Source organism: Myripristis murdjan, chromosome 22, assembly GCF_902150065.1.
Source record: "Myripristis murdjan chromosome 22, fMyrMur1.1, whole genome shotgun sequence".
NCBI classification, from domain to species: domain Eukaryota; kingdom Metazoa; phylum Chordata; class Actinopteri; order Holocentriformes; family Holocentridae; genus Myripristis; species Myripristis murdjan.
This window is the reverse complement of record NC_044001.1, coordinates 22,541,350-22,563,476: the sequence shown is the minus strand read 5'-3', so window position 1 is coordinate 22,563,476 and position 22,127 is coordinate 22,541,350. Positions and strand designations below refer to the sequence as shown.

The window sequence follows — 22,127 nt, the reverse complement described above, 5'->3', positions numbered from 1 at the left end:
CTGTATGCACTTTTCATGACCAACTGAAGGTCATGTTTACTTAAGCTATGCCTGCCTATGTTTGCTGCTCCCTCACCTTGCCTCCGAGGTGGAGTTTGAGAGCCTGCTGCAACAAAAAAGTGCAGCAGTGCGCTGTTAACATCCTGCTGTCTGGGCTCTCATTCAGCGTGCAGTGCACACACATCAGACGCCAAAAAGCTTCAGCGTGGAAATACCAACTGGAGACATTAAGAGAACTGGACAAATACAACTAGTCATACAGACATGCACATACGAGATAACATTATCCAATACCTGCAGAGTAGCGAGGGGTAGTGTGTGAGGAAATACTCCTTTAAACAGAAAACATTACAGCGCTATCAAACCCATCAAACAGGCACAGCTTGAATAACTTAGTTAAACAATAAGTCAAACAAACTGAGTTACAGAGCAGCAAGGTACAGATCGTTCTATAACTAAAAGAACCGATTAACCCCTTAAACTCTTTATTCCCTTAATTTTTTCCTTAGAAACATGTTTTACATATTGTATAACAAAGTCACATACATGTATCTGTATCTACAGGTCGCAGCACTTCATTGAAGCTACCTCACACCTATACTGAGTGAAATATTCAAACAATATTCATAAAAAGATGCCATTGCTCTGCTGCTGTGTTGTTACATCAAATGGAAAATATCTAGATGTCTTGTGCATCATTTTATGCTCATTTCCCTGAAATTCAGCAAATCTGGCATCTTTGGAAACCCTGGAAATCTCCACTAGAATTTAAAATAAAATTCTGTGGGTTTGAACAAAGCGGTATGACAAACCCACTGATGGGACTGGCAAGGTTGAAGAGGTTAAAAAATAAACCAATGACTAAGCACCGCCTTGCACACACACGACCACACACACCAGCAGTGGCATCTGACTGTCTATGTTAACATTTGACTGGCTCCCGCTGGAAAAAAACAAACTACCACTCCTTCCCTAATTACCAAGTCACTATTCCTTCAGCCGGTTTGCCATGCAAGGCCCTAATTTTAGAATGGCTTCATCCAGGCTTCTTACCGGTACCAGTCCACATACACCAGGACAAAATATGAACAGGGAATACATGTCTGCTTTACCCAGGTGATAGTAAAATTATAAACCTGTCTGTAACTGTAACAGTAGAGGGCTTGGTAGTTGTATTGGCAAAAGCAGTAGAAGTGCTGTTGTAATAATTGTAGAATATGACTAAAACAAAAGGGAGTAAAGGCTATCAGGATAATTTTGGGTGAAAGAGACTATTTATTTGGGTGGATAGTTACATACAAGAACATGACCTGTTTTAAATTTCCAACTGATCAGGTAGCATTCGTTGACCTGGTTCGTCACGTACACAGTTTCTAATACTGAAAAACAGTCTTCATATTCTGCCTATCTTGACACAGTAACCTAGACAGTGAGGCACCTCTCCATGTCAAAATCATATTAGGCTACCTGTTCACCTCCAGTGCATGGAATTTTTCTTTTCTTTCTTTTTTTTTTTTTTTTGCTCTTGTTAAACATGAGTAGAAAATGCGCATGCAAAAACAAGTGAGCAGACTACCTTCACCTCATGTGTCAGTAAAATAATGCAGACAGGTGGGATGATGTGGTTGGAGTCGTTTGACAACTGTCTGCTGAACAATTATTTGCCGCGTACACAGACAGACCACAAAAGTGCCTCTATGTAACATCAGCATCACTTTCACACATCTGCTCTGTCATGGGAAGAAGAAAAAATACATCAACTAACTAAATCAACCCAGGAAAGCAATAGCTGTTTTTTAGTGTTTCACTTTCACTGCGCAAATATCACACCCCAATATTGGTATTTTGATATTATAAGGATGACTATTGGGGGTTTCATAAGATATTGATACACCAGAGATATTTGATGAACAATCGTAAAAAAAAAAAAGTAATGTGGATATGATGGACAAGCAGGTAGAGGCAAATAATAAAAGTCAAATGAAGTCCAATTCAAACTGAATCACTTCACTGTAATGCAGCCTTTAAAACCAGGAAAAGATAACACTTATGCCATATGACAATATTACCAAAATCTCAGGTGGTAATTAGGCTGATATCATGATATCGATGATAAAGTTCACCTGTCGGTAGGTGAAAAAGTGGCACACCAAAATTAAGGGCAAGACCAGGCTCAAGATTCCATATCAAAGGTTTTAATGCTGACGCGTTCATCAGAGCACTCTGATGAAGGCTCCGGCACAGGTGAACTTTATCTTCAGTAACCTTTCAAGCTGAGCACCCACTGCTGATTGGCCAAGAGGACGCACACCTGTCCCAGATAACTTTAATTAGTTATCTCCACTCTCATCATGATATTGTCCTGCCCTAGTTTTATCTCTCCTTGAAATTACAATTGCATTTTTCCTGAGAAAAGTATTAGCCAAGAAAAGTATTAGCCAAAACATTATGTGGATTAAACTGATTAGATTCAGCTTCTGTCTTCATATATTTAAAAAGAAGACAATAAAAATGATTGCACCAGTCTGTGGGAGTCTGGTTATCTAAGAGTCACTGTGAACTTCATCTCTCTGTAAACACCAAACTTACATCATGTTATGTAAAAGCCACAGTAGCAGACGCCTTGACAGTCTATCAAACAACTCTGACCTGCTGAGATTCTGAACTGGGTACGGCCTAAATGCTTTTAAGCTTCCTTTTTATCTGCAGCTGTTGACATATCCGTCAACGACAAACTAAAAAACAAGCAGGGGGGAGGAGCTACATAAGGCCAAGGTTATTGCTGCAGTGCAGGGAGGAATTTGATAGACGCTTCCTTGTAGACATTTGGGTTCACTGAGCCTTATCAGTTCTTTGGAAACATCTGACAGGAAAAAAAAAATATTCTGCACCAGTAACAGTACAAAGGTGTACAGCTCCAGCAACACAGGGCACACCTGTGACAGTGAATGTTGTGCTGCAACAATCTGTAGCAGCTTTGGCTGTTTGAGTGGTAATAAATCATAAGAGAGCATAATTTGCATAGCATAAGTTGAATGCACAGATCAGCATACGCAAGTAACCAGTAATTTTCTTTTTTATTATCAGAGCAACTAGTGGCGGTATGAGAGGGCGGTATGAGAAATAGGAGAGGGAGACCAGCGCACAGAAACGGTTACAAACCCCAGTTAAGATTACTATTGTTTTAATATGTGAGTATGGCTACTGCACGGCTGTCATAAAACACACGGGGAACTATTAATGATTTAACCATTTACCTCACTAAGCCACACATGTGACGATGTCCGTGAGAATGAGCTGCAGGTTGAGTGGCTCAGTCACAGCTCAGAGTGCACTAAACACACCAACACCTCAACAGACTAAAGAGGGCGTGGCTGAGTCTGTGTGAGGATTAGACCAAAAATAAAGGGTTACCCCACCTAATTTTCACTCTCCCTTCTGGAACTAATAAATTCTAATTCTAATTCTAATTCTGCTTGCTAACAATCCTAAAAACTGCCTGAATGAGTTTACTGGGTACAAACCGGAATGTAAATTCAGGCTGAATCATGTCTTCAAGACGTCTAGGGTATAATTTAAAAAAAAAAATTTAAACTATAGAGGCACCCCATGAGGGCACATTGTCTCACACACAGGAGCGTGTTGAGGCCAACTCATTTTCCAGCATGCAGGGCCACCGATATGGCACTGTATTGTGTTTTCTCAACTGGAGGGGCACTTTATCATGTTATCATATTGTCTTGCACACTTGGCCACTCTAAGAGGCACTTTATCATGTTTTACCGACTGTAGATGGCACTTTTAGAGCGTTTTTTGGAACAAAGAGGCACCAGGTATGTTGGTGGTTATGAGATGTCCTGATAAAAAAGCTCCATCAGTCCCTGCGGGAAGAACTAACCACTTCTCCCCCAACAAAACACCGAAGAAGGTTCACTCTTCAGAAAAAGTCCTCTTTGATGGCAAAAACTTTTGCCCCACATTTCACAACCCCCTCCCTGGAGCGACAGGCTTCAGCGAGCTCATTGGAAACAGGTTTTGTTTTCTCTCCCAATCCTCCCTGCAGCACAAGCTTTCTTTACCCTGCCTGACCCACTGACCAAAGTCCACCAGCATGACTCCTTCAATCTGGTCTAAAGGAATACAGTTTGCAGCAAGGATGCTCTGTTCATTATAATCAATGCTTTATCTTTTGATTTGCTCCAAAGTGCTACTTGTCAAGGCATTGTTACCTAAGTGCATTCCTGCAGAATGACTGATGATATGGCTGAAGATATTTTTTTTCTCCAAATTATCTGTTGAGACCTGAAAGGCAGCAAATGACTCTTTCATCATGTATGACTTCATGCACGCGAGGTGTGAATCTTTGGCTTGACAGAGATTCACTTTGATTCCTGATTCCCTACCTGGCAGTTAAATTAAAGAAAAGTAGTAAAGTTTGTATGAGTCCAATCGAGTTATGTCCACACTAGGCCGGACAAATGTGAAAACACCATTTTGGTCTTCAATCCACTCTGCACCAAACCAGTGGTTTCAGCCCACTCTCCGAAAACCCACTATTTGACCCCTATAAGCCCCCTGTTGAGCACATGCACATCACATGAAAATCCTAAGTCAGCATTTTCAGAAAGCACCGGTTTCCCTGTCCACATGATAATCCCAGACCAGAGTTTTCAAATGTACACACTTTGGAGAGTCTTTGCACAGCGTCCTGTTTTCACAGGTCAAGATGTTGGTGTGGACTTTTTTTTCAGGAATCCTATGGGTCACGGGATTTTTGTGGGATTTCCACGTGGAATTTGACTATTTTCACTTGACTGAGACAGTCAACGGGAGCGGGCAGGGCAGGAATCATAATAACAGCAGGTTAGTTTTTTACATAAATATGCACTTCTACTATATGAATGAACGGTGTTTTCTTTATTTTTAACATAATTCTAGTTGTTGTGTTTTTTATTCTCTCCTGTCTGCTCTGGTTGCTGGTTTGTTGCAGCCACCTGACCAGTGTGACGCTGTGGATTGACGACCATAGACTGGATAAAAGTGTGGGCCAACCTCCTGGCCCAGTGGTGCAAATAAAAAACGCTCCAGAGAAAGAGATGGGACGAGAGTCGTTCTTCCGGGATTGGAAGAGGACAGGGACTTTTTTTCCCTCTGTCATGAGATTGGAAGGGGACAGGGGTATTTTAGTGGGAGTGGGATGGGACAGGAGTAAAAATCTATTCCCATGTCACCCTCTAGTGTGGACAGAAGGCCAAAACAGAGAAAAAAGGTCATTTTTAAATTTTCCCCAGCTTAGTGCAGACATGACCTATACACTTTTAGCTAAAAAAAAAATGCATTAAATACAAAGATATCATCTATCCTCTGAAATGTAAAATCAGACAACAGAATTCCTTAAATATTATTTACAAAACATTGACTAAAAAGTTGCAGTTCACAGTATGCTATTAGATATACACAACTTGAGATATTTTTTTAAGAATCAAGAATGATTTGAGCTTTCTCGCAGCAGCCATTTTGAAATGAATAGCAGGGTAAACACAGGTGTTACTGATGACATTAAGTAGGTTTCTGTTCCATTTAAGGTGGACCAGAGTCTTTCCAGTGAGTCAGCATGCAGAACAGCAGGACCCTGGCTCTATTAGACCTCAATGGAAAAGGACCTTAATTAATGTCATTAGTAACACCTGTATTTACCTGCTATTTTATGTTAAAGTGGCCGCTGTGAAAAAAGGGTCTGTTCATTGTTTTTATTTCCTTTAGCACACTGATGCCGTTGAATTGGCAAACTTTAAAATCGATGCATGAGTGCGATGGCTTTATATCCCATGTGTGCATGTGTCATGTCGTGTTTTTCCTTTCCACATCACTTCTGCGTGTGTGTTTGTGTTGGAACGAGCAGGCGTCGACAAGCCAGTCAACCAGCTAACTGTTTTTCAGTCTGCGCGGCACACTTTGACGACAGGCGGATAGCATCAAAAACCAGCCTGAGCTTCGAAATCGGACTGCGTCTGTCTGGAGGATTTGGCGATCGCTGCCGTGATGTTTACAGCTCTGCAAACCTTCTCACCCACCCAGAGATGAACCCTTTGTCACGTCAACACAGAGGCTACTGTGATAAGAGGCAGCCTGCCCGACACACAGCTGGAATATAAGCTAATAGCACAATTTACGACACACCTCAATTCTATATATAACATCTGTTATCTAGAGGTGTGATCCCACCTTCAGTTGTCTACAGTCTGAACCACACCAGGAAAGTAGCCTATAATTTATTGCATTTTTATCTTTTTTTTTTGTTTGTTTTTGTTTTATCTTTATGTTGTGGTACACACTGCCCTATTACAAGCGAACAGGGACCAGAGATAGTCTAAAAAAAGAAGATAGATGTTCCACCCACAAGAATATCTGGGGCAAATTTGAGCACTAAAACTGGGCTAAACAGCTAAATGAAGCGTGCTCTGTGCTGGGGTACCTTTCCCACAAAACCAAGTCTAAAAGAGATAATTCTGTTTTTCTTTTTATGGTGGAGAAAGTTATCAGATCGTGGTTAAGGAGATGCTTCGTTCTATGAGCTTAGATGAATGAAATCTGGAACCACCAACCTCTGGTTATGCAACTAATCAACATCACACCGCCTCAGTGCTGGTGGCATTGACTGCATGTTGGCTTATAATTATGTCTTCATTCTAACTCTGGATTGAGTAACAGGTCTTCATACAGGTGAGAAGGCACGATGAAATATCCGAGCCTCAGCCCAGAATGCGAGTCCCTTTGTTTCATTTCATGTTTCTCTTTCAAAGCATGAGCAACTGATAGCTATCACATGTCAACATCCACCGCGCTGTGCCCCTCTGTTTCGGGGTCACCTCCTGTGGTTGGCTGGATTACGCTCACGCTCATGTCGCACCACACCACAAGTTGTGTGGAGGACAACAGTAACCCACATTTTCAGGGTGTCGGGTGCCAGCTGAGTTCAAACAACATCACTCTCACTTGCCAAAAGGCACCAAACTAAAGGAGTGAAATCTAAAAGTAAAGGCATCCTCCTCCACAACGGACAAGAAATTTCTGTTTGAATTTGAATCAATTTGAACTGCCAAGGTGAGACATGCTGCAACATGGCAAGCTGGAAATCAAAACCAGCCAAGTGTCAAGAGGATATGAATCTGTCACTACACCTGACATGATGTGGCTGCCGCTCTGCCTTGCAGCAGTGGTAGTATGAATATCAAACAATCTCATTTGCATTATGAGGACATCATTTGAAAAAGAGCTAAAAGCCATTCTTAAAATAAATAGACACCTGTTTGATACTTCCTGGAGAGCACACACGCATGCACGCACGCACACACACACACACACACTTATACAAGTAATAATAATAAAAAGAATAAACATAAACATTTAAAACAGTAAAATATATATTTAATATATGATATATGCAGATACCTGTTTTGTAAATGAACCCTTCATTTGTAATCATAAACCACAAGCCTGATTGAAAATTGACTACACTGAGAAGAATTCCTACACAAACAACCTGAGATGCACTTTTTTTTTTTTTTTTTTTTGAGACATTTCACAATATCAGCCTCTGTAAGCCCATTCTGAGCATACATGTCTTAAACTTGGCTGGCCACACAGACAGGGATTATGGCAAATCGAAATGAAGAAGATGCAAAGAAAGGTAGGCTACAACGAGGCTTACGAGGGATGTTTGTGAAACCGGGTTGTTATGTACACACCTATTGTACCACAAGGAAATGAGTCATAAACACTGCTCTCAAGCAAATCAATCAGGAACACAGATACTATCAAATTAAGGATGATTTATTCCTTAATTCCCTGCATCACTTGTGTTGTGCACAAAAATGTGACTCGTTTGCCTCCAAACGCCCCACCCTGACCTCAGGGATCATCTGGATTCTGCACGAGCAGGAAGCCTGAGCCTCTGCCGAGCGCTGAGATGTCTGTCAGATTAGGGGGGAGTGTGGAAAAAAAGGAACAGGGCTTAAACATACAACTACAACTCCTCTGCTTGTAACTCACACACTACTTGGGTTGAAACTATCCAATGAAACTGAAACAGTTAAACGCTTTTTTTTTTCCTACCACTGTTGAAGTCAAGTCGGGTTTATTTAGCAACATGTCTTAAGGGAAAGTACCAGCCAAGATCTAACTAATCAGTTACAAAAACACTGATGGAGACTGTATCATAACAAATAAGACATGCTGCTGATAGGCCCAAGCATGTGTCCACACAAACACAAACTCACACACTGAACGTTTCCCACACTGTAGGTACTTTTCCTTGCTATCAGTGAATTCGAACAAGCTGTTCTCGTTTCCCTGCCCCGCCAGTCCATGCGACTTTTCAAGTGTCGCCCTGGTCAAATTCCAGCAAGCCACCGGCCTGGAAACACAAGAGCACTGCGCCACACTGTAACTCACCTGTGCAACTCTCAAAAGACAGAAAAACAAACATGCATAAAACGACTTCAGGGGTCTGATTCTGTTGCCAAATAGCCATTTCACATACCACTGATAAGATATCCAATGTGTTGATATCTGTGCTGTCATAAGGATAGACTGCAGGGCATTTGCCTGAATGGTCCAGGCGCAGATGTTTGCTTGTTCCTGTTCAGATCGACTCAGCAACACATTTTGATTTACGTAGACACCACAGCTGTCCTGAATGCCATTTTTAGGCTCCGGGGCTTCAGTGGTAATCAGCAGTGCGGGGTGGGGAGTTGTTCACACCTAATCTTAGAAACTACTAGCCCTATCAGGCTGTATGTTTGTTTTTGGTTTTTTTTGCACAGTTTTGACTGTGTGATGTAGAGCCCCAACACTGGATTTTTGGGGTCAATGTCAAAACTGATTGAAATTCCACTATTGATCAATATTGTGATCGGATCTCACTTTCCTGCTCTATATGCAAATAAACATGTATCATTTCAGAAAGAGGGAGAGAGACAATTAAATGAAATTCTTACTTTGCTAGTCCTTCCTTCCACCGAAAAATTAAAAATAAAATGGCATTTAACAGGAAGCAGGTATTTAACAAAAGGAGACATCCTCGCTTCCTCCAGCCTCATTTTAATGCATCTGTCAATCACTGAAAACACATTTCATATCTATCACAGGCTCAACCCGAACATGCTCAGGCTCAGATTATTTAATCATTCCGGCAGGTCTGAGAGGGTTCTCGCTCAGGTGGATAAATCAACCTGTAATATTTCTGAGGGATTCCTGTAGTAACCACAACGCCCACATTCACACGGCTGCCTATAATATTTCTGCAGTATTCCTATAGTAACTGTCGCGTCTAGGGTTAGAAGGTATGTGTTTAATTGTGCCACGGCACGAAATTTAAGAGCTGCCACCGACTTCAAATTTTATATGGAAGAAAAAATCCTGCATGTTGTCAATACATATTTTAGAGACCCCCCAAGATTTCTTGCGTCATCTTTTTAGGGGAGCTCATGTGTTATTAAGGAGTGCTGAGCTCCTCCTGGTTCACCTATAGTTCCTGTCCTGCAGTTTGTGATTTTATTCATTAACCAGCTGCGTTACTGTGGCTGTGTTTGCTCCGATCGTAGGTGAAAAAATCCAAAACGCCAGAGAAACACAACACGTTAAAAAATGTCAGAGCTGGACATTTCACCACTGAAAAAAACAGTTGAGTAAAGTCAGTGGACAGTGGACTACTACTACCACAAAAAATGAATATCCAAATCCCAAATCTGAAAACTGAATACCTATCCAACAAAACGAATATCCAAATAGTCGAATACTCAGGCCACAGCCACAGAAGACAAAAAGGTTTAACAGTTTCTTAAAATGCATTAATAAAGAAGATGAAACACTCAATCACACCTATATAAGTGTCCAAGCATCAAATCGAAAGCAGCACTGAAACTTTACAATAACAAGCAATGTACATATGAGATTTTTATCCACCACAAGCAAAGATCTATTAAGAAGAGACCAACGGCATCAAGTGTCATAAAGCTCTGGCTGTGGAAACTTTGCACTGACGGTGAGTGTGGCATTGTTCCCCTTTTCAATAATGCGGTTTGATCGTAATCATGTGCAAACATTTTGTGAATAAGGTTTCACTCAAACAACCTGCAGAGGGTTGATTTAAGTGAGGACTCTCTGGATTCAAGCACAGAATTTGTTATCATTGACCTGACGCACCGATAAATCACATGCTTATTCCATGTTTTTTGTCAGTTGGCAATTTGGCGTGGTGAATACAGCACAATGATTATGCCGCCTGTCAATCTAAAACTCATCCAAAAGTAACTCATCCTTGCATTCTGGGTCATTTGACTCCAAGAATGTTAACCCTTTTTACTTGACTTTAGACGTTTTAGACTCTCAGAGGATCAGAGGGGGTCGGTGTTTCTCTCTGTTGACACCAAAGTTCAAATCTTGAGGCAAATTTCATGTGTTTAAAGAAAGTGATTTAGGCAAATATAGTTGGTAAACTTATGAGAATGCGTTTGAGGCCTGAGGTCAGACAAACTAATATCACCAGTCCCAGTCTCAGTCACCTCTCTGCCCTCTCTCTCTCTCTCTCTCTCTCTCTCTCGACTTCTTTCTCCTTGACATGGTGTTATGTGTCTTGTGAACAAAGGAGTGAGAAGCAGAATTGTGAAAAAGTAAGTGTGTATCAATGAATTGTGTATGGGTGTGTGTAACCATAGAAATATGGCATAGCTCTTGGGCTGGATGAATCATTTGTCCTCAGAATTGGGCCAACACAACAGATGATATCAAGCTGATTTGAGCCCACTCTAATTGGACTTCACTGTAAAATGTGTCATACCTGCACGGCAGGTTTTCATCTCAGTTACACAAGGCTTGCCCTCACCTTATCACTGGGGCATGTGATGTGTCAAGTCAGGCCAAGCCAACACATTACTCCGTCACAAGGACAAATAATCAACCCTGAGTCACACTATAGAGACAAACTATCAACATAGGCGACAGGATAAATAAGATAGGAATCACTGAATCATTATATTAAAAGTCAGCTGGGAGAACCTGCGTCAGTTCAGCCAAAACAACTGGATTTTTTTTTTTTTTTTTAACTGTTTTTCATGTCCTTCATATCCACACGTTGAGCTGTGTAGTCTTATGTTGTTGGCCAGTGAGCAGGATTGGGGGGGTGGGGGGTGTAGTGTGTTTGTGCGTGTTTGTGTGTGTGTGTGCGTGTGTGTGTGTGTGTAGGAGTTAGGGCTGGGCGATGTAATAAATCTGTACCACAACACTCATGAGTAGGGCTGGGCAATTAAACAAATCTTATTTCCTGTTACAATTTGGCTTCCAACGATTATGAAAACAAGATAATTGAGATAAAACGATTTTTGCGCCACATTCCGTTTCGCAAAAGCCCAAACTTGCCAGGCTGGGGCATGTTTTTAGTGAAAGTTCAGGAAAATCCCATGTTTAACAGATTTTATGGTTCAATAAATGTTGGATGTATCCAAAGTCAGCAAATAATAATACTGAATAACCAGACCTCATTATTGATCAAAGTAATCATGATTATGATTTTTGCCATATATTGACCAGCCCTACTCATAAGGATCCCCCCAATATCGATACATATCACAATATGACTCATGTATCCAAAATCACATCAAAATTCCATTGAACTGAATGGTAATGTTATGTTATATCAAACAAAACTATTTTTCTCTCTTTTTCCAAACAATATTCCTTTAATTTTTTTTCATGCCTAATTAAAAAAAAAAAAAAAAAAAAAAAAAAAAAAATTAAAACGGATTTGCTTGTTTTCACTTGTGTCAAAAATAAAAATAACCAAATCCTCAAACATGTGACACTATTGAAAGACGATGTGCAATAATAATGAATCACTGCCCAGGCCTAGTGTGTGTGTGTGTGTGTGTGTGTGTGTGTGTGCAGCTGTTCAGCATGTAGTGAGAGTCTCTCATTCATTTTCCAGATCCACGTTCTCCAAGACAGCCAAGCGATTCAAACCAGCCATCAATATGTCACAAGCCAGCTTCCACAGACACATTTGCACGCATGAATAACACATGAGGATCCAAAATCCAAAATGTGATGTGTAAGGACGTAGAAATCACCACAACTTCTCGCACTATGATCCAAAATCCATTTCTAACGTGACAAGAGTCCAATCCCACTTCTTCGTCTAACAGCAGTTTTTAAAGTGGAGACCCCCAGGGCTCCTTGAGGGGCCTCCAGGAGTTCCTCAGCAAGATGAGGAATTATTTAAATTCACTATAATTTAATTACCTAAAAATCATTATGAAACAAAAAGGAAGAAGTGTGAGTGATTATTTCAACATTATGTTTTAATCTCACCACTCTGAATGAATCAAGGACGACATCTAAATTTAATACTTAACACAAACCAAATTATCTTTTCATATCGTGTAATTGGTCTCCGTGGCTTTTAATGAAAGTCAACTTGGTAGTCCAGCACAGAAAAAAAAACTGAGTTCCCCTGCTTTAAACACACCTCTATTTTTATCTCTCCCCCACTTTTTTTCAAACCTGAGTGAACAAAAGTGCAGCATGACTAAACTAGCTCAGCAGGAACTCAACGTTGCACCAAGTCAGTTTTCAGAAACCGCCAGAGGGAAAAAACAGTCACTCCACCACAGCTCTCTGTTCATCACAACATCACTGCTCAGTGCTCTTCCCTCAGCCAGTCAGCTTGTGACGTCGAAATCTAGGCCAGAGGTTCCCAAAGCTGGGATCGGGGACCCATGGGGGGCCCCAGGAAAAGAAGCAACAGCTCAAACTTCACTATTACTTCACTAACTACAGGTTAACAAAACTAAAGAACGTTAAGGACAACTGTTGTGATCAGAGAAGTCACATAATTCCATAATTTATGTTAAATAATGTTAATATAGGGTGTGGCCAATTTGGGTGGGGGTCTATTAACATGCTATTAACATAAGAGTGGCGTTGTATAGGAAAAAGTGTAGGAAAAAGTCCATAGACTGATCGATTAAAATATATGCTGCTATCTATCTTTCAATGTACCTGGGCAAAAATATACCACACAAATCTTACAATCATCATATATAGTAATCTGATAATGTGTTTGTGATATTTACTGATGAGTTTATGACAGCCTTATTGTACTTCATAGTGTAATTTTATCATTTATGGTATCACTGACTTTCATATCCCCATAATATTCCTATAAGGACTTGCAGTTTTGCTGTGGTATTTGCATCTAAAATGTATGAGGGTATTATTACAGTAACGTTTATTTTTTATTGCTGTGGTTGCAGTACATCTTTTAGATCTATATATCTTACTGTCTGTCTGTCTGTCTGCCTTGTGGACTAATAAACAAAGTGACAGAGTTTCTCCAAGCACTAGCTGGCCCCAACAGTTCAACAAGGGAAATGAATGAAGCATGGGGTTGCACTTCTCATATTAATATTGTATCTTACATTTGCCGGTCAAAGCTGGGCATTTCATCAGTCTCATGGAAGAAGACCTCTCCAGCTTCTTTGCGCTTGGACTTGTTCCTTCTCAGCTTGAAGGACAGCACCTTCTTGGCCTTCTTCTCTTTCGGGGAGGTGGGTAAATCCTCCCCGAGCGGCGGGGCGTGCTCTCCGGGGCTGAGGGGACCGGGGCTGGCCGGTAGGGTGGCCGACTTGCCCCAAGGGCTCCTCGGTGCTCCATCTCCTAAAGAGGCACGTTGCTTCTGCTCCTTATTCTCCTTGTCCGGGGACTTGACTTTAAAAAAGTTTTTGACTTTCAGCGAGCTGGACTTGCTCATTGTGCCTTAACGCCAAAAACAAACTACTCCTAAACAAGAACCAGCGACACGGCGCTACGAGGCCAGCAGCCCTGCTTTTAAGCCGCTGTGGGAGTGATTCATGACAACCAGCCGAGCGGGTCGGCTCGCCTCCGCCAGCTGCGCACCTCAGGTGAGGCACCAGGTGCAGCAGCGTCAAGTCCCTCAGACGAGACGAGAAAAAAGCAAACCATTTCCGGTCACAACTTTGAAAATAAAACAGCAGCCCCGTCCACATGCGATTCAACTGTCTGCGCACCACAAAGGTTAAAGTAAAGAAAGCATTAAAGATGGAATCTGTAATTAATCAATACACAGAGAATAAAGTCTGCCAAGCCATGCAGCTTAGGCAGCAATGCAAGATGTCACTTACACCGTGTTGCCAAAAACATACACCTACATTTCAGTGCAGCAACACAGCTTCATAGCAATGCAATGCTGTGCTAGTGGGCAAAAAACTGAGCGTTGTTTTAGCTCCTGAAGGCAACAGGGGCTGCAGGTGAGATGGCCCACAGAGCAGGATGGTAAAATACCGTGAAACAGAGGAAGAAACAGGTTAAAATCAACTCTCGAAGGCATGTTCACCCACTTGTTCTCATAGTTTTTGGTTATTATTATTATTGTTATTATTGTTATTATTACTATGATTATTATCATCATTATTTTGTTGTTGTTGGTATTGTTGTTGCTGCTGCTGCTGTTATCTTGCTTTAGGTCTAAATGCCTGTTAATACATGCTATGAATTGCGTTTTCTTGTCAGACTTTAATTTTGAAGGAGAAATCACTTCACTTCCTGTCTTATTCTCGCTGTGCCTCTGAGCTTCACACGGAGCTGCCCAGTCTGCAGACAGCCGCACCTCTGGAGATGATAGCTGCGTGGATCTGTGTGTGGGACAGGGCTGGAGGGGCGTGGCAAAGGCTATTTCACGCGTCTATGTGATGTTGTTATAATGGGAATTATGAGGCTTGGATTCTTTGTCCGCCCCATCTTGTGAATAGTTTGTGTCAATAAACTTGATGATAGTGCATTAATATTGTTTTAATATTCATTTAGTTTTCGTAACTCTCCTCACTTCTTGCTGGTGTTGATTAAAGAGATGTAAAAAAAAAAAAAAAAAAAAAAAAAAGTTGGATAAACTGTCAACACCAATTTTGTGATCATCACAAGAGCGCCAACCAACACTATAACCAGAAATAAAATCTGTTTTCAAAATTAATCCTATATTCTTGCCGTTGACATTGGCTCTCTGCTGTGGTGCACGTGATGAATCTTTCACTTGACTGTTTATTTTTTGGTTGGAGCCGACTTTATGTGAGCTGAACCTCCATGTCGGATGGAGGAGCCTCCATCCTGTCAGTCAACTACAGTCCATAGGATGAAGCTGACACACTCACATGCTGCAGCTGATGAGATGACAGCGCCATCTGCTGGTTATCTGAGGAGACGCAGAGCTCTGCCTTCACGGTAAGACATGAGAGAGAGGCTGAATCTCAATCTCCTCCCTAAGCCCTGAGCCCTGAGCCCTGAACCCTTACTGACTTAAGTAGCTGCACCTGGAAAGTGACTGAGTGTGTGAGGCTGCAAGGGGCTGAAGTAGTAAAAAGGGAATGGGACAGCCCTTTGTTTGGTTGTCAACAGCGATGCATCATGTTTCTCACAATCACAGCTTTGGGACTTTTTATTTTACGTTTTTTGCTTGGTATTTTTGAGGAGTTTTGAAAACAGCATTAAAAAATGATCTACTCCCACAAAAGGCATTGATGAGTTTGCCAAGAGATAAAAAACAAATAGCCTATGCATTGCCTATCTGCTTATTTCCTTAGTTTCTGAAGGCCATCTTATATAAAATATTATACTCACATGAGAACTTTTTCTTTTTTGCAGCGTCACTGCTGATTGCACCCTCCATGTTTTTTTTCTTTTGATGCTGTGCGGGCAGTGCGTTTTACATATTTTATTCTATTTAAATTATAATTGTATTATTATTTTATTTTATTTTAGTATTTTATATTATCTTTTCTTCTTCTTCTTCTTCTTCTTATTTTATCTTATTTTATTTGATCTTATCTTAATTTATCGTGTTATCCTATTGTGTATTTTACCTTTTTATTCTGCTTCTATTGTGTTATCCTGTGGTGTGTTATCTTGTGCAGCACTTCGGAAAACCTTGTGTTTGTTAAAATTGTGCTTTATAAATAAAGTGGATTGGATTGGATTGGATTGGATTGTTTACAAATTCGCTCGTTTCACTTCGCTTTTATCGCGGCCGCCAGCTGGTTTCCCCAGGGGATTCATGTCATACGTCACAATGCAATGAACTATGGGTAATTCCCTTACGCTAAGTCTGCGGAGATGCCCACTTAACGGAAAGGGTGCATTAAGGGCTCAAAAAGTCCGCGACAGATCCCTCAACGCACTTCATGATTTGTCAATGGGACAACCCTAAGCCCTCACGGATTGAGCGGGAGCGCGCCTCAAAGTCAGTGAGTGTGTGAGGGTGGACATTGGGATTGGGCCAGAGACTTCACTCATATCAAAATGAAAGGAAAAGTCACTTGTCTTGGTTTCTTGGTTTGCCAGTGAAAAAGGTAAGGTCACGGTGTTACGTCCGGCCTAGGGGAACCGAACGTACATGAAAGATGCTCCCCTCTTTCCCCACTCCCAAGGATGACCAAGGCCACAGTACTGCAGTCCAGCAAAAGGATCATTTATTTTCAAGCAAATGGTAGCATTGACTTCAGGGTGAGCATGGCTCAAAACAACAAACAAAACAATCTGTAAAGAATTTAACTTACCTATTCAAAATTAGAGAAAACAAAAGACAGGTCACTAACCTGACTCCCTACATGCATAAACAGGAGAAAAAGGTTAAACAAAAGAGCTACTCACCCCTACAGCTACCTGGACTGCTAAACAACAATCTATAACACACAATGAAGTACAGCCTCACACACAGAACCGCAAAGCCTGACACAGTTGGGAGTAGGGCCAAGAGAAGAGGAGGATCGGCTGAAACGGCGGCCATTTTATAGCAGCCCACACCAATCGCCATCCACCAACCAGCAGCCAGCTCCAGGATAGACTCCAATGTAGTAGCACCACCCTGAGAAGAGGAGGAACAACAGCACCTGGAGAGAGAAAGACCCTAAGGATGGTAACACCACCCTCAGGCAAGGAGGGATAACACCACAACAAAAATCACAGCAACAAAATTGACCTATGACCCAGGGTCATAACACCCCCCCACCTAAGAATAAACATTTACTCAATCAAAGGAAATGTTTGACACTCTAAGACCTAGACAGTGCATCAGCCATGACATTTTCTAAGCCTTTCTTGTAACGGATGTCAACATTAAAGTCCTGAAGCAACAAGGACCAGCGCATGAGGCGTTGATTGCTATTCTGCATTCTAGTTAGGAACACGAGTGGATTGTGATCAGAGAAGACGACAGTTGGCTCAGGGTTAGACCCAAGGTACACCTCAAAGTGCTGCAATGCCAATAGTAAGGCCAAAGCCTCTTTTTCAATAGTGCTGTAATGTAGCTGGTGCTTTTTGAGCTTTTTGGAAAAATAGCAGACTGGGTGATCAATGCCACGCTCATCCTCCTGTAGGAGCACTGCACCAACGCCAAACGCACTGGCATCCACCTCCAGCTTAAAGGGACGCTCAAAGTCTGGGGCAGTGAGTACAGGCGCACTACAGAGAAGAGCTTTAATGGCCTCAAAAGCAAACTGACACTTCTCTGACCACCGGAAAGAAATTTTTGGGCTTGCCAAGCTTGTCAGTGGAGCCACTACATCTGAAAAGTTCTTACAAAATCCACGATAATATCCAGCCATCCCCAGAAAACGGCGGAGCTCACGGCGAGTTTGGGGAGCTGGGAAATCTACAATAGCCTGCACCTTAGCAGTCACAGGACAGACACATCCTTGTCCCACCATCTTACCTAGATAGGTAACCACAGCCTTCCCAAACTCACACTTGGTCAAATTGAGGGTTAGGGAAGCTTTACACAACCGATCAAAAATCTCAGAGAGGGTTTTCACATGTTCAGTCCAGTTGGAGGAGTAGGCCACAATATCGTCTAAGTAAACTTCACAGTTGCTCACCCCACAAAGAACCATGCTCATGAGCCTCTGGAAAGTGGCTGGGGCATTTCTCAGACCGAATGGCATAACTGTATACTGTAAGAAATGGTCTGGAGTGACAAATGCACTGATCTCAGAGGCACGAGGGGATAGGGGGACCTGCCAGTAACCTTTTAGGAGATCTAGTTTTGTGACATACTTGGCCGAACCCACCCGATCAACACAGTCATCCATGCGAGGGAGCGGAAAAGAGTCAGGTTTAGTAATGGCATTTACCTTGCGATAATCATTGCAGAATCGCGGGGTTTGGTCAGATTTTGGAACAAGTAACGAAGGAGAGCTCCATGGGCTATTACTCGGCACAGCAAAACCATTTTCAATGAGGTATGTTGCCTCCTGTTGCATTATGGCACGTTTTGTTGGATGAACTCTGTAGGCGTGCTGTTTTATCGGCGGGTGGTCACCCACATCAATGTCATGACATAACACAGTAGTTTGAGTGGGGATGTCGCCAAAGAGGGTCGGATAGGCTTGTACAAGCATGCTAATATCAGACCTGGCAGAGTCAGACAAGTGTGCCAAATGGGCATCTAGATTTGACAGGATTTCTGAGTTTCTGAGGCGCACACATGAAAAGGAGCTGCGTCTGTCATCCAGCCCGTCATCCTTGGGATCATATGGGGGCTGTGCAACAGACACCGTGGCAACAGGCGCAACTATTGGAGGTGGGACACTCTTCTCACGGTCAACATATGTTTTCAACATGTTAATATGACACACACGGGTTTTTTTCTTGCGATCAGGAGTGTGGATTACATAGTCTGTTTCGCTGAGCTTACGGTCCACCACATATGGTCCGCAAAATTTTGCCTGAAGACCAGAACCAGCTAGAGGTAGCAGAACGAGGACACGGTCACCGGGAGTGAAGGTCCGTGCAACAGACTTTTTATCAAAGTTTATTTTCATTTTGGACTGCGCAGTGGAGAGTGAATCACGGGCCAAATCACAAGCGTGATGCAGTCTCTCCCTGAAGGAGCTAACGTAATCCAAAATGTTCTCACACAAACTACTTTTGTTGGAGAGAAATTTCTCTCGCAACAGGCGCAAAGGGCCGCGCACGGTGTGGCCAAACACTAATTCAGCTGGACTGAACCCTAATGACTCCTGCAATGTCTCCCTCACAGCAAACAACAACAAGGGCAGTCCCTCATCCCAGTTACGGTTTGTCTCAGTGCAATATTTGCGAAGCATGCTTTTCAGAGTTTGGTGGAATCTCTCTAATGCACCCTGGCTCTCAGGATGATAAGCGCTGGAAGTGTGGTGTTTCACATTTAGCTCTGACATGACCTGGGCGAAGATTTTAGACATAAAATTTGACCCTTGGTCACTTTGAATGCGCCTTGGAAGGCCAAATGTGGAGAAGAATTTGACTAGCGCTTTTACAATGACACGAGCTTTTAATGAACGTAATGGGACAGCCTCAGGGTAACGGGTTGCAGCACACATCACAGTGAGAATGTACTGATTACCAGACTTGGTTTTTGGCAAAGGGCCCACACAGTCTACAATCACATGCTCAAACGGCTCTCCCACAGCTGGGATTGGTTTTAATGGAGCTACAGGAATCACCTGATTTGGCTTACCTGAGACCTGACAGGTGTGGCATGAGCGACAGAATTTCACAACATCTGACTTAAGACCCGGCCAAAAAAAGTAGCGGAGGATACGGCTGTAGGTCTTTCTAATACCTAAATGACCAGACATGCTATGGTCATGAGCTAAACCTAGCACCTGGGAACGAAACGGTTGGGGCACCACAACTTGAGTCACAGACTCATATGCTGGACCAGAACGAGGGGACCAGCGGCGCATCAGAACCCCATCATCTACCAGGTAGGACCCAGACTTATCACATTTTGGACCTGTTACAAGAGAAAAACAAGGAGACAAGGTGTCATCAGTTTTCTGTGCATTAATCAACTGTTCTTTGTCTACTGAAAGTGTCAGAGTGTTGACATCAGGCTGAAGCTCCACCACAACATTCTCTTTAACATCTGAGAGAGAACCTGTGGGATCAGAAGTAGTCATAAAAGAGTCACTGAGATCCACCAAGTCTCCAAGTTTTCGGGCTTGAGCACGGGTTACAGCACACACAGGGAACAAAGGAGGCAAGCCGGGTGCAGCAGAATCAGAAACACACAAATCGGCAATTGGGTTTTCAATTACCTCTGGAGATGGGAAGACTTTTCCACCGGCCAAATCATTGCCTAGAATCAGATCAATACCAGCTATTGGCAGCTGGGGTCTCACAGCGATTTTGACTCTGCCTGACACAATCCTAGAGGTTAACTGAATGAAATGCAATGGGGCACGCACAGCACTTAGCTTAACCCCCCATGCTACAATGTCAGAACCACAGTAAGACTGAGCTGAAAATGGGAGAACACCTTCACACATTAGAGACTGTTTCGCACCAGTATCTCGCAGGATAGTGATCGGAACGGCCTTATCCTCACCCCCAAGAGAAACAGAACCTTGTGTAACAAATGGTTTGAAATCCTCATCAATCTCATCCACCACATCCGGGAGAGGTGGCTGGGTGTGTATGAAACCAATTGGTGATGGTTTTTTGACATTTTTGGATTGTTCTTTTCTCTTAAGAGTGGGACAGACAGCGATAAGGTGACCCTGCTCATGGCAATAGAAACACTCCCGTTTCTCAGTGTCACCAGTAGCAGTATTGGAGTTACGACGTGAATTTTTGGGGGATCTGGGGCTCCGGCCAATGGGAACTGAATCACGGCACACGGAGGGAGAAAAAACACTCTTGTGCGTTAACAAAAACTCATCAGCAAGTACAGCGGCATCATTGAGACATGTGACTTTTTGCTCATTCAAGTAAATGACGATTTTCTCTGGAAGTCTGTTTTTAAATTCTTCTAGCAGAATGAGTTCCCGCAAATTATCAAAAGAAGTTGCTTTGCTAGCCTGGCACCATTTGTCAAACAGAGCTGTTTTCTCCGTTGCAAACTCAACAAATGTCTGGTTGGCAGTTTTTCCACAATTTCTAAATTTTTGTCTGTATGCCTCTGGTACCAATTCATAGGCTCTAAGTACAGTGGCTTTGACGGTGTCATAATTGAGGCTGTCTTCAATGGACAGAGAGTTGCACACTTCCTGTGCTTTCCCAACTAACTTGCACTGGAGGAGAAGAGGCCACACACTCTTTGGCCAGTGTAGTGTAGCAGCAATGCGCTCAAATGCACTAAAATATGAATCCACCTCAGACTCCCTGAAAGGGGGGACTAGCGCGATGTGCCTGCTCACATCAAAGCCATCATGGGGACTGGGCGTGGACGTTGGCACCGGTAAAGGACTGGCAGTTGAAGCAGCTCCCCGCTCCAACTCCAGAGCCCTTATTTTCAGGTGCATGGTTTTCACCTCCAACTCCCGCTGTTTCACCTCCGCCTCCCTTATGCGCAGGGTGAGCCTCAGCTCCTCTGCATTCATGCCAGTTTGGGACTGAGGTGTTTGGAGTGGGGCAGAAACATCAGCCAGATCACCCGGCTCAGCTGCATCTGCAGGGGCTGGCTCACCAATCAATCCCCTTTCACACAGCTTCACATAGAGCAGATCCTGTAACTCCTCTTTCTTTGCGCTGGATGACACCTGCACATCAAATGAACTGGCAATAAGGAACAAATCAGCTTTTTTGCATTTTCTTAATACCTCTTCAGTCGGATTAGACACAAACTCCTCCAATTTGAACTCCATATTCACTGTTGCCACCACCACAAAAAAAAACTGCCAAATAGACAAGTAGAGCCAAGACATAAACAAATTGGACTCACCCGACACAACGAAATAGGAAAAAAATGGACGAGCCCCCACTTCATGTTACGTCCGGCCTAGGGGAACCGAACGTACATGAAAGATGCTCCCCTCTTTCCCCACTCCCAAGGATGACCAAGGCCACAGTACTGCAGTCCAGCAAAAGGATCATTTATTTTCAAGCAAATGGTAGCATTGACTTCAGGGTGAGCATGGCTCAAAACAACAAACAAAACAATCTGTAAAGAATTTAACTTACCTATTCAAAATTAGAGAAAACAAAAGACAGGTCACTAACCTGACTCCCTACATGCATAAACAGGAGAAAAAGGTTAAACAAAAGAGCTACTCACCCCTACAGCTACCTGGACTGCTAAA

At 42.6% G+C, this 22,127-nt stretch overlaps 1 protein-coding gene across 1 annotated transcript in view; it reads right to left on the bottom strand.

Annotated features, from left to right (window-relative positions):
• Nucleotides 1-13,846, bottom strand: part of crybg1a (crystallin beta-gamma domain containing 1a) — a 48,154-nt gene extending 34,308 nt beyond the window's left edge. The window contains exon 1 of the mRNA XM_030081961.1: nucleotides 13,476-13,846. Within this exon, the coding sequence (XP_029937821.1) occupies nucleotides 13,476-13,807 (332 nt within the window). The 5' untranslated portion in view covers nucleotides 13,808-13,846. The remainder of the gene's footprint in view (nucleotides 1-13,475) is intronic.
• Nucleotides 13,847-22,127: the final 8,281 nt, after the last annotated feature.